At 60.7% G+C, this 12970-nt stretch overlaps 1 protein-coding gene across 1 annotated transcript; it reads right to left on the bottom strand.

The window, feature by feature from the left end:
* Nucleotides 1-6847: 6847 nt before the first annotated feature.
* LOC127036709 (CD5 antigen-like) lies at nucleotides 6848-11944 on the bottom strand. The gene is made up of 6 exons (XM_050927843.1): nucleotides 11892-11944; nucleotides 11413-11445; nucleotides 9694-10002; nucleotides 7883-8212; nucleotides 7225-7550; nucleotides 6848-6862 (listed from the first exon to the last, which is right to left on the bottom strand). The coding sequence occupies exons 1-6, from the start codon at nucleotides 11923-11925 to the stop codon at nucleotides 6854-6856; spliced, it is 1041 nt and encodes a 346-aa protein (XP_050783800.1). The 5' UTR covers nucleotides 11926-11944; the 3' UTR covers nucleotides 6848-6853.
* Nucleotides 11945-12970: the final 1026 nt, after the last annotated feature.

Raw genomic sequence — 12970 nt, 5'->3', positions numbered from 1 at the left:
CTGAGGAAGGGGGTTGCTGAAAGGATTAATTTGCTTGGGAACAGCATAAGTTAGGATGCCGACCCTGAAACTGTTTCCTCCAGCCTTGGGCTGGCAAAGGACCCTGGGAGCCACACACAACCCTTCCCTCACTTGGCACATGGGGGGACCCAGGCTCTAGGGCTGCCCGGGTGGGGCAAGTGGACCAATTTGCCAAAGGCCCCGGGCCCCACAGGGGCCTCGAGAGCCCTGGCCCGGCAGCGGTCTGGGTCTTTGGTGGCGTTCCAGCGGGGGGGGGGGGGGGGGGCCTTCAGTGCTGCCAAAGACACAGAGCAACTGAATGGCCCTCTGCCGCTGAAATGCTGCCGAAGACCCGGACCGCTGCTGGGTGAGTACAAGCACCGCAGCTCCTCCACTTTGCCCCAGGCCCCCTGAATCCTCTGGGCGGCTCTGCCCGGCTCTCAGCAGAGCCTGGCAATCCCCATATCCCCCTTTCCTGCAGGACATCTCCTGGGGCTGGGGGTAGGGAAAGGATCATATCAAAAGTGAGGGGCAAAAACTGATGGCGTGACACTGCCAGCCAGAGCTAGTACCAGGCAGAACAAACCGCCCCCGCGCTCCCAGAGCCTCGCCGGTGTCTCTCAATCCCGACCCGGAGCCCCGGGCTGCCTGGTGCCCCACAGGCCCCTGCTACAGCTCACAGCTGAGCCTCTGTACGTGGAATGCGGGGGTCTATTTCGGGAGGCGTCTATCCTGGCAGTGCTCTTGGCAGCACAAGGATAGTGTGTCCTGCCAACAGAGTATGATTGTATTGAACTCCAGTGTCTAGTTGTTAGAGGAGAAGGGGCTCAGACCCTACGCTGCAGTGGTCTTCTAGCAATAGCCTGATAAACTGGAAGCCAAGATTACTGGGGTCTATCCCTGGCTCTGGAAGGGGAGTGGGGTCAAGTGGTTAGAGGAGGGGGCTGGGAGCCAGGACTCTGGGGTTCTATCCCTGGTTCTGGAAAGGAAGTGGGGTTTACAGTGGATGCTTGGGGAGAGAGAGGGTTTCACCTACAGTAGAGACAGGGCCCACCCCACGCTTCCAGAAGGGCCTGAAAACTGTGCATCCTTAGGATGGGCCTGTGTCCATCCAGCCTGGGGCTCCTTGTTCCCTTCCCATCTGATCCATCACCACCCCTGCCAGCTGCTCAGGGGCTCAGTGGAGAGGAATTAATACTTGACAGTGCATTAGCAGCACCTGGGCTTGGCTGGAGGCTGAAGAGGAAAGGTCAGGCAGCTGCGTCCCAGCAAAGACTTCCGTGCGGCTGCCCTTGTTTGCATAGCCAGCTGATGTGTTTACTCCCTGAGAGAAGATTGATGGCTGGGGATGGAGGGTGGGAAAGTTACCAGCCCCATCAGAATGACAGAGAGGGAGAAACTCACTGCAATTACCCACCACCAGCTAACTTTCCAGCCTCCATTGCCCTGCAGAGCTAGGATGGAACCCAGGAGTCCTACTGCCTGTATATAATCAGTTCTTTCCTTCTCAGCCCTGGGTGGGGCAGGAGAATGTAGGTGTCAGTTCCCTGGGGAGGAGGTGATGGCATTTGCTGCTGAGCTTGCCAGGAGATGTTGGAGAGAGTGCAGTGGCCAGGGATGGTGGAGTATAAATAGCCAAGTGGAGCTGGAAATAAGTCCCGAGTGGTCAGGCTGTGTGAGGGGTTTGGCTTGGGCATCAGTGCACCAGTGTTGTGCAGCTGCTACTCCTGGGTGACCCTTGCATGGGGTCATGAGGAGCAGGGGCGGCTCTAGATATTTTGCCGCTCCAAGCACGGCAGGCAGGCTGCCTTCGGCGGCTTGCCTGTGGGAGGTCCCCGGGCCGCGGATTCAGCAGCACGCCTGCGGGAGGTCCGCCAAAGCTGAAGGACCAGCGGACCCTCTGCAGGCATGCCGCCAAAGGTAACCTGCCTGCCACCCTCGCGGCGACTGGCAGAGCGCCCCCTGTGGCTTGCTGCCCCAGGCACGCACTTGGCGTGCTGGTGCCTGGAGCTGCCTCTGATGAGGAGGGGCTGGGGGGGACAGTGACCCCAGGGGGCTAGTACAGGCTCCCAGCCCCCCTGCTCTAACCAACCAGGCCCCAATTCAATCTGGGGGAGTGGGCTGGCACAGGGGGGCTGGTGGATGGGGCATGATCCAAAGGGGACTGGTGGGGGTGTGGCAATGTGAGAATTTTCTATAATGTTTTATGTGGCCTATGTGTGCCTCAGTTTCCCTTATGTGTGACAAGGCATGGCTACCCAGTGGGGGGAAAGGGGTCGCTGTGTGTGTGTGTGTGTCCTCTCCCTGTCTGGGTGGAACAAGGAGTTTTGTTAGGTGGAACGAAGAGGCTCGTTAGGGAATGGTTTGAAACTGACCCAGATGAGCCCAGGGCCAGAGACACAATGCCAGCTCCAGTGACTCTTGGCTCAGCGCTCTCAGGAGGGAAGCTGGGCACAGACCCCAGCCAGAGAACAAGGGACGGAGAGGTGGGGGGATAAGAGTTAGCTTCTGGAAGATCCTTGGAGCTCTGCCCCCGGGAACTGGCTTAGGCCTGATCTACGCTAGGAAATTAGTTCAGGACAACTATGTCTCTCAGGGGTGTGGCAACTCCACCCCTCTCAGCGACACAGGCAACTCGACCGAACCCCGTGTAGCCAGTGCTAGGTTAACAGGAGAATTCTCTTCTCGGGGGGCATGGATTGATGACACTGAGGGGAGAACTCTGCCTGTCAGTGTAGGCAGTGTCTTGACCTACACCAACGGTTTAAGTGCAGACAAACCCTAAGGAAGAAAGACCCAGACCCTGAAAAAGGCGTTCCCCATAGGTGCCAACTCTGTGGGTGCTCCGGGGCTGGAGCACCCATAGAAAAAGATAGGGGGTCCTCAGCACCCACCAGCCACAGCTGTTTGGCGGTGCCCCCAATCAGCTGTTTGGTGGCTGGGGAAGGGGCTGAGGGGAGAGCGGAGAGCAGTTAGCGGGTGGAGGCCTCAGGGAGGGGGCGGGGAAGGGGTGGAAAGAGGTGGAGTGAGGGCAGGGCCTCGGGGAGGAGGGTGAAGTGGAGGAGGGACGTTGGGGGAGGAGTGGGGCCTCGGGCCAGAGCAGGGGTGGAGCATCCCATGAGGAAAGGAAAAAGGTAGCTCGGGCTGCCCTAAGGACTCCCTGTGCTGCGTGCCACGGGCTAACAAACCTGACTGCCCATTGTAATAGAGGCCTGGGCCAGCGACTTGGGCACCGAACCCAGGGCTTGAGACATCTCACTTTATACAATAGACCCTCCCAGCGCCTCCAGCCGAGCCCCTGCCCCACTCCCTGCAACACTGGCCCCCTAGCACCACCCTGGGCATTGGGGCCAGCACTGACTGCCGGGGACAGTGCCCCCTGCTGAGCCCCTCTCCCCGCTCCCTGCAGCACTGGCCCCCTAGTGCCGCCCTGGGAACTGGGGCCAGCACTGACTGCTGAGGAGAGCGCCCCCTGCTGAGCCCCTCTCCCTGCTCCCTGCAGCACTGCCCCCCTAGTGCCACCCTGGGAACTGGGGCCAGCACTGACTGCTGGGGAGAGCGCCCCCTGCTGAGCCCCTCTCCCCGCTCCCTGCAGCACTGGCCTCCTAGTGCAGCCCTGGGAACTGGGGCCAGCACTGACTGCTGGGGAGAGCGCCCCCTGCTGAGCTCCTGTCCTCGCTCCCTGCAGCACTGGCCCCCTAGCACCACCCTGGGCATTGGGGCCAGCACTGACTGCCAGGGAGAGCGCCCCCTGCTGAGCTCCTGTCCCCGCTCCCTGCAGCACTGGCCCCCTAGCACCACCCTGGGCATTGGGGCCAGCACTGACTGCCAGGGAGAGCGCCCCCTGCTGAGCTCCGCTCCCCGCTCCCTGCAGCACTGGCCTCCTAGTGCAGCCCTGGGAACTGGGGCCAGCACTGACTGCTGGGGAGAGCGCCCCCTGCTGAGCCCCTCTCCTTGCTCCCTGCAGCACTGGCCCCCTAGCACCACCCTGGGCATTGGGGCCAGCACTGACTGCCAGGGACAGTGCCCCTTACTGAGCCCCTCTCCCTGCTCCCTGCAGCACTGGCCCCCTAGTGCCACCCTGGGAACTGGGGCTAGCACTGACTGCCGGGGAGAGCGTCCCCTGCTCATTGCACAGTGGGGCTGGCTGAAGCTGGCTGCCATGGGGCTCCGGGCGAAGGAGGGGGTAGGGGAGGGCAGGGGGCGATTGTCCAGAGCTTGGTTTTACTCCAATTCAGAACAAGCCCAAATTTCTCGATATTTTTTGAGACTCGACAAGCCCCGAAGATGCTGGTTGGTTCTGTTACGATGGAGGTAGAAGGCCACTGAACAGGGCTGTGAACTCAACACTGGCGGGGGCGGCAGGGGGCTTTGCACCAGGCTAGTCTAAGCCAGGCTGGTGATTTGGGGCCCCAGCCCCACCAAGAGCTGCTCTGCCTGGCTCCTCCCCCTGCAGCACCGCGACCCCTGGGGACAGTCACGGGGCAGGGGCCAGAGCCAGCAACAGGTGGCAGCTCCGGGGGCTGCGGGGGAGGAGTGGGATTAGCTGCTAACCAGCTTTCATAATGGGGTCAGAGATCAGGACGTGACAGGACTTGAGCAGCATGGGGGTGGGCATGTTGGGCCCTGCAGCATGGGGTGGGGGGAAGGGAGGGGTCCCTGCAGCTGAAGGCGGAGCGTCTGGGGCACCTGGCATTGGCCACTCCAAAGACAGGATAGTGGGTTACATGCCCAGTGTGGCCGTTCTTATGTTATGCTCTGGGTGTGGGTTCCCTGCCCTCCAATATGGACCCGACTGAGGGGGTCCTGTTGTCTGTACCTACAAGCTCTGTTTTGGACGGTGCTCCTGTCGCCTAATAAACCTTCTGTTTTACTGGCTGGCTGAGAGTCAGGGTGAATCACAGGACGTGGGGGGTGCAGGGCCCTGACTCCCCTACACTCTGTGACACTGCTGTCTCCCCAGCCCCCCCTCCTCAGGGCACAGGGTCAGCTCCCACCCCAGCCCCTCTCCCCTCCTTGGGGCTCAGGGTCAGTTCCCTCCCCAGCACCCCTCTTGGAACACAGGGTCAGCTCCCTCTCCCCTGCGCGGGGCACAGGGTCCTGTCCTTCCCCAGCTCCCCTCCCCTCCTCAGGGCACAGGGTCAGCTCCCTCCCCGGTACCCCTCCCCTCCTCAGGGCACAGGGTCCTCTCCCTCTCCAGTACCTCTCCCCTCCTCAGGGCACAGGGCCAGCTCCCTCCCTGGACACAGGGTCCTGTCCTTCTGCAGCTCCCCTCTCCACCTCCTCAGGGCTCAGGGTCAGCTCTGTCCCAAGCACCCTTCCCTCCTCAAGGTGCAGGGTCAGCTCCCTCCCCAGCGCCCCAGCTCCCAGACCTGTGGAGGTCAGGAGCTGCAGAGGGTGCCAAGAAGGGGAGGAAATGGCTCCCAGACACATTGTCCCCCCTTCCCTGATTGTAGGGCCCCAACCACTCCCTCAGGTTGGGCAGGGGAGCTGTGCACGGGGGCATCTCCATGAATGGGGAACCCTTGGGTGGAGGAGCTGCCCCATCTGCACCAGAACAAAAAGAGGCTGCCCCTCCAGCCCCCAACTCCAGGACACATGGTCACAGCCCGGAGATGCTGGGAGACGTTACACTGGCCCAGTGTCGGCAGGGACACCAGCCAGTTGTGAGGGAATGGGGACAGCTGCTGAGAGCTGGGGGCTGGGAGCCAGGACCAGGGCCGGCTCCAGGCCCCAGCGCACCAAGCGTGTGCTTGGGGCAGCAAGCTGCGGGGGGTGCTCTGCAGGTTGCTGGGAGGGAGGCAGGCGGCTCCGGTGGACCTCCCACAGGCATGCCTGCGGAGGGTCCGCTGGTCCCACGGCTCTGGTGGAGCATCCGCAGGCGTGCCAGCGGGAGGTCCACCGGAGCCACGGGACGGGCGAGCGGCAAAGTGCCCCCCGTGGCGTGCTGCCATGCTTGGGGCAGCGAAATGGCTAGAGCCGGCCCTGGCCAGGACTCCTGGGTTCTATCCCCAGCCCCGGGAGGGACTGACTGTGATGAGTGGGCTGTGTGCTGTCATGCAGACAGTTGCCATCTACTGGTCGAAGCCGGGTCTCCCAAAGCCTGCAGAAGCTCGCTGTCTCTGGGCCAATTCTGGAGGAAGCAACTTCCCTCCTTAGGGCATTGCTGTGCCTGGCCCCTCCGGACCCCTCTGCCCACAGCTTTCAGGAACTGGGCTGTTCCCAGTGCGTCAAGCTGTGAACCGGCTGGGGTGAGGCCTGCGCCGGGTGCTGGGTGAGGCCTGGGCCCACCTGTGCAGTGCTGAGCAAATGGCAGACACAGGCAGACACGGGGCAGTCGGTCATCCAGCTGATTCAGCTCTTTATTCGCATCTGCTCAGCTTGCGATGGCGTGTGGCACATGGGGCTCTCCCGCTCCTGCCTATCCATGCAGTACGGACACATCCGAGGGAGACAGTCGTGTATCCCGGCCCCCGAGAGTGGGTGCAGCCCCACCCCAGTGATGGCGGGGTTTATCAGGGATGGCTCCCTTGGCCGCAATTGGAGCAATGGTCCAGGAGACCCATGCTCCAAGCGGGGCCTGCCAGGGCGAGCTACCCCACTGCTAGTGAGACATGAGCGCCAGTCTGTGCCAGCTTTGTGCTGCAGCCCACAGAGTGTGATGCCCAGTGGAGGGGAATTCCCCGGGCACTCACCAAGCCATGCCCCTGCACAGCCGACAGAATCCCCGGGCTGGGCGGGCAGGGATGGGGAGCCTGGCAGCAGATAGGAAGGGCCTGGCGGCAGGGGGGATGCACTGAAAGCTCAGGGGCGGGGGGAATCAATGGGAGGCCATGGAAGAGCTGTGGCCAGCTCAGTTGTCCTGTGGGATGAAGAGAGCAGGGGCGGTTAGGGAACACTGCCCATGGCCTCGGGCGAGGGCTGCAGGGAGCGCCAGGTACCTCACCCAACTGTGTGCTTCTTTCAGCCCCAGCCTCATCCCTTCACTGACACAGCCAGTGACTACAGCCACGCCCTGCCTGGACCCAGGAGTCCTGGCTCCCAGCCTCCCTGCTAGCCGCCTGGATCCCACTCCCTTCCCAGAGCTGGGACAGAACCCAGGAGTCCTGGCTCCCAGTCCCCCTGCTCTAACCCACTGGACCCCACCCCACTCCCAGAGCTGGGATAGAACCCAGAAGTTGTGGGGCTCCCTGTATCTCCCTCTCCCTGGGTGTGGGCATGCACCTGGCAAACCACGCTGATGTCCTCCCTGTGGGTGCAGTCGTGGTAGCTCCAGAAGCGGTGGGCACAGTTCTGCAAGGTCTTCTCGGTGCCTTTGCAGCGGATGTCGTCCAGCCAGATTTTCCCTGTACCCTGGCCAAAGCGGGGCCGGTCCTGCAGCTTTGGGGCCAGTGGCTCGGCTGGACCACAGCCCAGCTCCCGGCAGACCACTTGGGCGTTGGTCTCCGACCAGTCGTCGTCACACACGGTGCCCCACACTCCATCATACCGCACCTCCAGCCGCCCAGAGCACTTGCTTGGGCCGTTCACCAGCTGCAGTGCGAAGGGCTCTGCGAGGAAGGGGGTCATCTGGGTTGGTGTCCCAATGCATGCTGGGAAGGCCTGGCCTGGCTGGTGAAGGGGGCTTGCCCGGCACTGACCCCCACATCGCAGGGGTGCAGCTGTGCTGTCTGTGCCCTGTGTGCTCAACCAGGAGGGGCGGCTGTTGCCAGGCTCAGCTGGGGCCACAGCACATGCTGCTCCATGGGCAAGGAGGCTGGGGATGTGCCTGCTTCAAAGGGACCAGCTTGGCACTCAGGGGGCAAAGTTCAGCCAGCCCTGCCTGACCTGACCTGGGCCTCTGGCAGGGGGTGAGGGCCTGGTGCCAGCGCTGCTTTCTCACCTTGGCACATGACTCCGGTGTCCCGGTGGTGTGGGCAGTGTCGCCCCTCCCAGGCTTGGGCTCGGCACTGGGTCAGTGAGGCCTCCCGCCCGGTGCACTCTAGCTGGCCCAGCAGGATAGGTGCTGAGCTCCGACTCAACTTGCTGCAGTGGTGGGTGACATACCGCGGGCTCCCACAGCCCAGCTCCCGGCAGAGCACCTTGGCGTCAGTCAGGTCCCAGCCTAACCCACACACGGCACCCCAGCGGCCATCATAGTAAATCTCCACCTGGCCACTGCAGCGCGTGTTGTTGCCCACCAACCGGACAGGTGGCTTTGGGAGTTCTGCAGCTAGAGATGGGAGAAGAGAGATAAATGAGGATCAGGGAGAGATCAGGGGCTGCAGAAAGCAACGTACAGAGCTGGGAAAGACCCAGGAGTCCTAGGGCCCAGCCCCCCTGCTCTAACCACTAGACTCCACTCCCCTTGTAAAGTCTGAGGACTTTTTTCTGCAGCAATATTAGGAGAGCAGCAGCCATGAGCCAAGAAGCAGAAAGTCACATCCTCACATTGCATCTAAGCAACATTAAAACAATGTAGTAGCGGGCTGTTAAGAAGGCTCCTGTCCTAATAGTACCCACCATTACCAAATAAAGAAACAGATCTTAAGATGTTTAAAGAAAACATCTAGCTTGCATTTGGTCTGGCAAGAAACCACTTATCAACACTTGTGGGTGTGAAATCTCTACTTCTTTATAGCTTTGCCTTTATGGTCCCCACTTCTCTCTTGCTTATCTGTATGGTCTATGTCTGGTTTGTTGATTGGTTCTGTCTGTTGCATAATTAATTTTACAAGATTTAAATCAACTATGGTGGTGGGGGGATGATTGGTTAAAGAATTGATTCATAATGGGCTAGGACTGTGAAAAATACTGTCATGTAGTACTTTAGTTTAAAATGATCGGTTAAGGTATAACAAAGCAGGACTCAAGTTTCACTATATAAACTGGGATCCAAAAGGAAGTTCTTTGGAATCAACTCCAGAACACAGCACCAAGATCAAAGCTGCCAGACCTCCACACCCTGCCAACCACACTGTGCAGAAGCTAGAGTCGCCAGATGACCTGATCCTGACTGGCCAGCAGAAAAATTTCGTCTGCCTTATTGGAAGTGATGAGCATTGTATGCTTAGCCTGTGTATTCTGTGTTAGTAACTATTAATAAATAGAGGTTAAGGATATTACTATGTAAGGCTCTTTTCCTGGAAGGCCCCACAAACCCACAGACGATTACTCCCTGAGCCCTAGGAACTGGGTAAGGGAAGGAGTCTTTCTCCCGGAGTCCTAGGAACAGGTTGTGATGCCTAAATCAGCCAGGTTACACCTTGAGCTCTAGGAACTGGGAAAAGGTGGGTGCCCTAGAGTGTAGAGGTAACAGTCTCCCAGAGCCAGGAATAGAACCCAGGAGATCTGACTCCCAGCCCCGCAACCCACAAGAGCCCACACCTGTCCCAGAGCTGGTGATGGAACCAAGGAGTCCTGGCTCCCAGCCCTGTTGGGGATGTATCAGTAGTGGATGGTGTGTGCGGACGCTGACCCTGCGACATGAGGGCATTTTCCCTTCATAACCTTGCCCCATGGCACATGACTGGGAGCAGAGCCCAGGCCCTGCTTGTCCCACCCTCCGGACCTGTCAGGTCCCCTCCGCGCTTCCCGGGCAGACTGTGCAGTGCTCACCCAGCAAGGCCGCTCAGTCAGAACTGAGCCCCCACATTGGGACCCCAGGCATACTCCTGTCCCATCTCTAGGGCAGGGATCTCCAGGCTGGCTCACCTTGACAATGGGCCCCCGCGTCCTCATCATGCTGGCAGAGGTCCCCTGAATCCATGTATGAGCAGTTCCCCAGAGCTGCCTCTGTCCCCTGGCACTGCACATCCACCATCAGGACAGGGTCCGACTCGGAGCCCGGGCCAAACACTTTACTAGTCAATGATTTCAAGGCCGGCCCGCATCCCAGCTGCCTGCACACCACGGCCACGTCATTCAGGTCCCAGCCATCGTCACACACGGTGCCCCAGCGCCCGTCCAGCCGTACCTCCACCCGCCCGGCACAGCGGTGGGGGCCACCTACCAGCCTCACCTCTGGCAAAGAAAACACAGCTGCTAAGACACCTGCTCCGGGTCTGTGCGGGAAGACCTCAGGAGCTGCAGGCCCAGCTCAGCGCGAGGCATTGCCAGCGAGTGCAGAACAGGGCAGAATGGGCTTTCCCGCAATACTAACCCTGTGTCCGCACCTCCCTCCCGCCACATGCTGCACAGACAGGTCACTGAGCCCCAGGAAATGGCACAGCATCAGTGCCCCAGCTTTGCAGAGGGGAAACTGAGGCACAGAGACAGGAAGTGACTTACTCCAGGTCACACAGTGAGCCTTGTGCAGAGCAGGGAATAGAACCTGCCCCCCTGGCTAGACACAGGGACAGAACCTGTCCCCCTCCCCTTGCTATAACCATCAGACATCGGGACCAAGACAAGGGTGGATCCGGATTCCTGGCTCCCCATCCTGTCCCTTATCCATAAGCTTGTTCTCCTCCCCATTACCCCCTGCTCCCATTTCTACTCTGCAGCATGTGCATTAAACACCCTGAGCTTCCAGTTGGCCATGTGGTCACTAGGGAAAGATGGGTAGTCTCCCCTTGAGATTGCCCAGGCCCCTGCAGAGCACACGGCTCCTGGTGGTGCCCCTCCTGTGGGGCCAGGACTGGCAGCTGGAGGGGAGAGACCCTGGCTCCCTTGAGCAAGGTGAGCATGTCCCTGCCTGCCCCCACTCATTTGCACACACACCGGGAGGGCCATCATGTGCCCTGTGCTGCCCAGCCTGGACAGTCTTCATGTGCCATGCTCACAGCACATGGTCCGCGTGCTGTGAGAGGGCAGGGATGCAATGGGGGCCCGGGTCAGTGTGACAACAAGCAGGTTCCCCTTGGAGAGAGGGGCCACCCTGACTTGGAGGACAGGGGCTACATTAAGTGTGAACACACAAGGGGCTGGCAGTTTCTTGCTAAGAGTTGCAGGGGAATAAGAGGTGTCAAGGCGGAAGAAGGTGGTAAATAGCTGGGGTTTCTGCTCGCTTTGATCTAACACAGTGGGGCTGGCAGATCCCAGCGCTGACCGAGACAGCAGCACAGGGTGAAATCAGAGCTGGTAGGAGAAAAAGGTGACAGGGTCTTTCCAGGGGAACGTGCTCCATTGCAGTGAGTCACAGCTCACATAGGGGCAGCTCTTAGTGCCTTGCTCCCCTTCTGGGCTTGAACCCAGGCATGGTTCCCGTTGCAGGCTGGGATCTGCACTCGGTCAGTCTCTTCGCTCCTGTTGCATTCTGTGACCCAACCTGCCTTAATACCATTGCGCCCTGGGACCTGTGCTTCGGCAGCTGACTCTCCAAAGGGCGGCCGTGGTCACCTCTGCTCAGGCCCCAGCCATGATGCCAGAGGGGTTGGGATCCTGGCCTGGGCTCTTGCAAAGGGCACCCCCCTGGGGGCCAGACATACATACCTGAGGAGGAAGAGGAGACTCCCAAATCAGCAGCTAGGGAGAGACAAGGGAGAAACTGTCAGGAGCAGAGAGGGGCCCGTGTACCCTAAAGCTTTCCAGCCCCAAAGGCACCTGCAGGAAAGTGGGGCAGGGTGAGATAGAGCCCAGAACAGTTAGATCCAGACACGGCAGACACATGCTGGGACCCCGGAGAATGGGGGAACCCCAGGCCGGCTGCCCATCGGCTGTTCTGCCTTGCTCCTCTCCCCAGTGCACAGACCAGCCCCATGGGGGCACTGCCTGGCCCCACCAGCACACAGACTGAGGCTCTCTCCCTGTGGGGGGACTCAGCAGGGCGGGGCTCAGCCACATTCCTTAGTGGGGGGAGAACAGACAAGCTGGTTGTACCCCCACCAGGGATACACCCTAGATGCAGGGGCTGCCGAGCCGGCATCTCCCCCCGATAGGATGAGTATCTTCCACACCAGAGGGGCCCTCACCGAAGCAGAGCAAGAGGCACAGCCGCAGATCCATGGCTTCCCCGGGGTGAGCAGCTCTGTCCTGCTGTGATCCGGTGCCAAGAGCTCCTCTCACCCTACCAGCCTGGGAAGCCCCTTTTAAGGGCTGGCACAGGACTGACAGGTCAGCATGGGAGGAACTGGATTGAGGGGCCGGCCCATGGACTGGTCACAAGATCATTTCCTGGCACCCCATGGCACTGGGCACAGCACATGTCCCAGGCCTGTGGGGAAGGAGGACAGGGGAGAGACACTGAGGTCAATGTTGCCTGCAAATGAACCTGCTGATGTGGCAATGGATGGTCAGTGCTGCAGGGAGCAGGGCAGGACCGCAGTGGGGGGCACTCTCCCTTCACAGGCAGTGCTGGCCCCAGTGCTGGCCCTGGCTTTGGGATGGGATGGGACGGGACAGGACGGGACGGGAGGGGAGTGGGGTCTGGTGGTTAGAGCAGGGGTGCTGGGAGCCAGAACTCCTGGGTTCTATTCCTCTGCTGTGGGAGGGGAGTGGGGTCTGGTGGTTAGAGCAGGGGGTCTGGGAGCAGGGACGTCAGAGGCACCTCCCTGCTCTGTGACTGTCCTGAGTCCCATGGCACTGGCCCAACTTTCTGACTGCTTCCCCTTCTGATTCTGGCTGGAATCTCTGCAGCTGGCTTCACTTCCTTCTCTGGCTGAGCTGGCTCTTTGGGTCGGATGGGGGGCTCCCCCCACCATGGCAGCTGGGTGAGGGGGGAGCCTGACCCAAAAGGGGCCCTATGCCTGACTGCCTCCCCCTCCCAGCAGAAAGATCATGGGGGCAGCATGGACACCAGCGCCAGAGATGCTCCCCCTCCACCCCGAGACAGGACAGCATAAAGGGGGGCAATCGGCTTGGAGCTCGGACTGTGAAGGGAGAACATCCTCTCCTAGCCGCTCCCCTCCCTGCAGCACAGGCCCCCAAGCTCTGCTCTGAGGCATTGGGGTGAGAGGAAGGTGCCCCTTGCCACACTCCCTGCAGCTCCATCTAATAAGGGGGGCCTAGGAGGCCTGCCTCAGTTGTAGGCTTGAAAGTGGGGAAAAGGGCG

Source organism: Gopherus flavomarginatus, chromosome 18, assembly GCF_025201925.1.
Source record: "Gopherus flavomarginatus isolate rGopFla2 chromosome 18, rGopFla2.mat.asm, whole genome shotgun sequence".
NCBI lineage: Eukaryota > Metazoa > Chordata > Testudines > Testudinidae > Gopherus > Gopherus flavomarginatus.
Note: the sequence above shows the minus strand (reverse complement) of the source record. Positions and strands in the feature narration are given on the sequence as shown.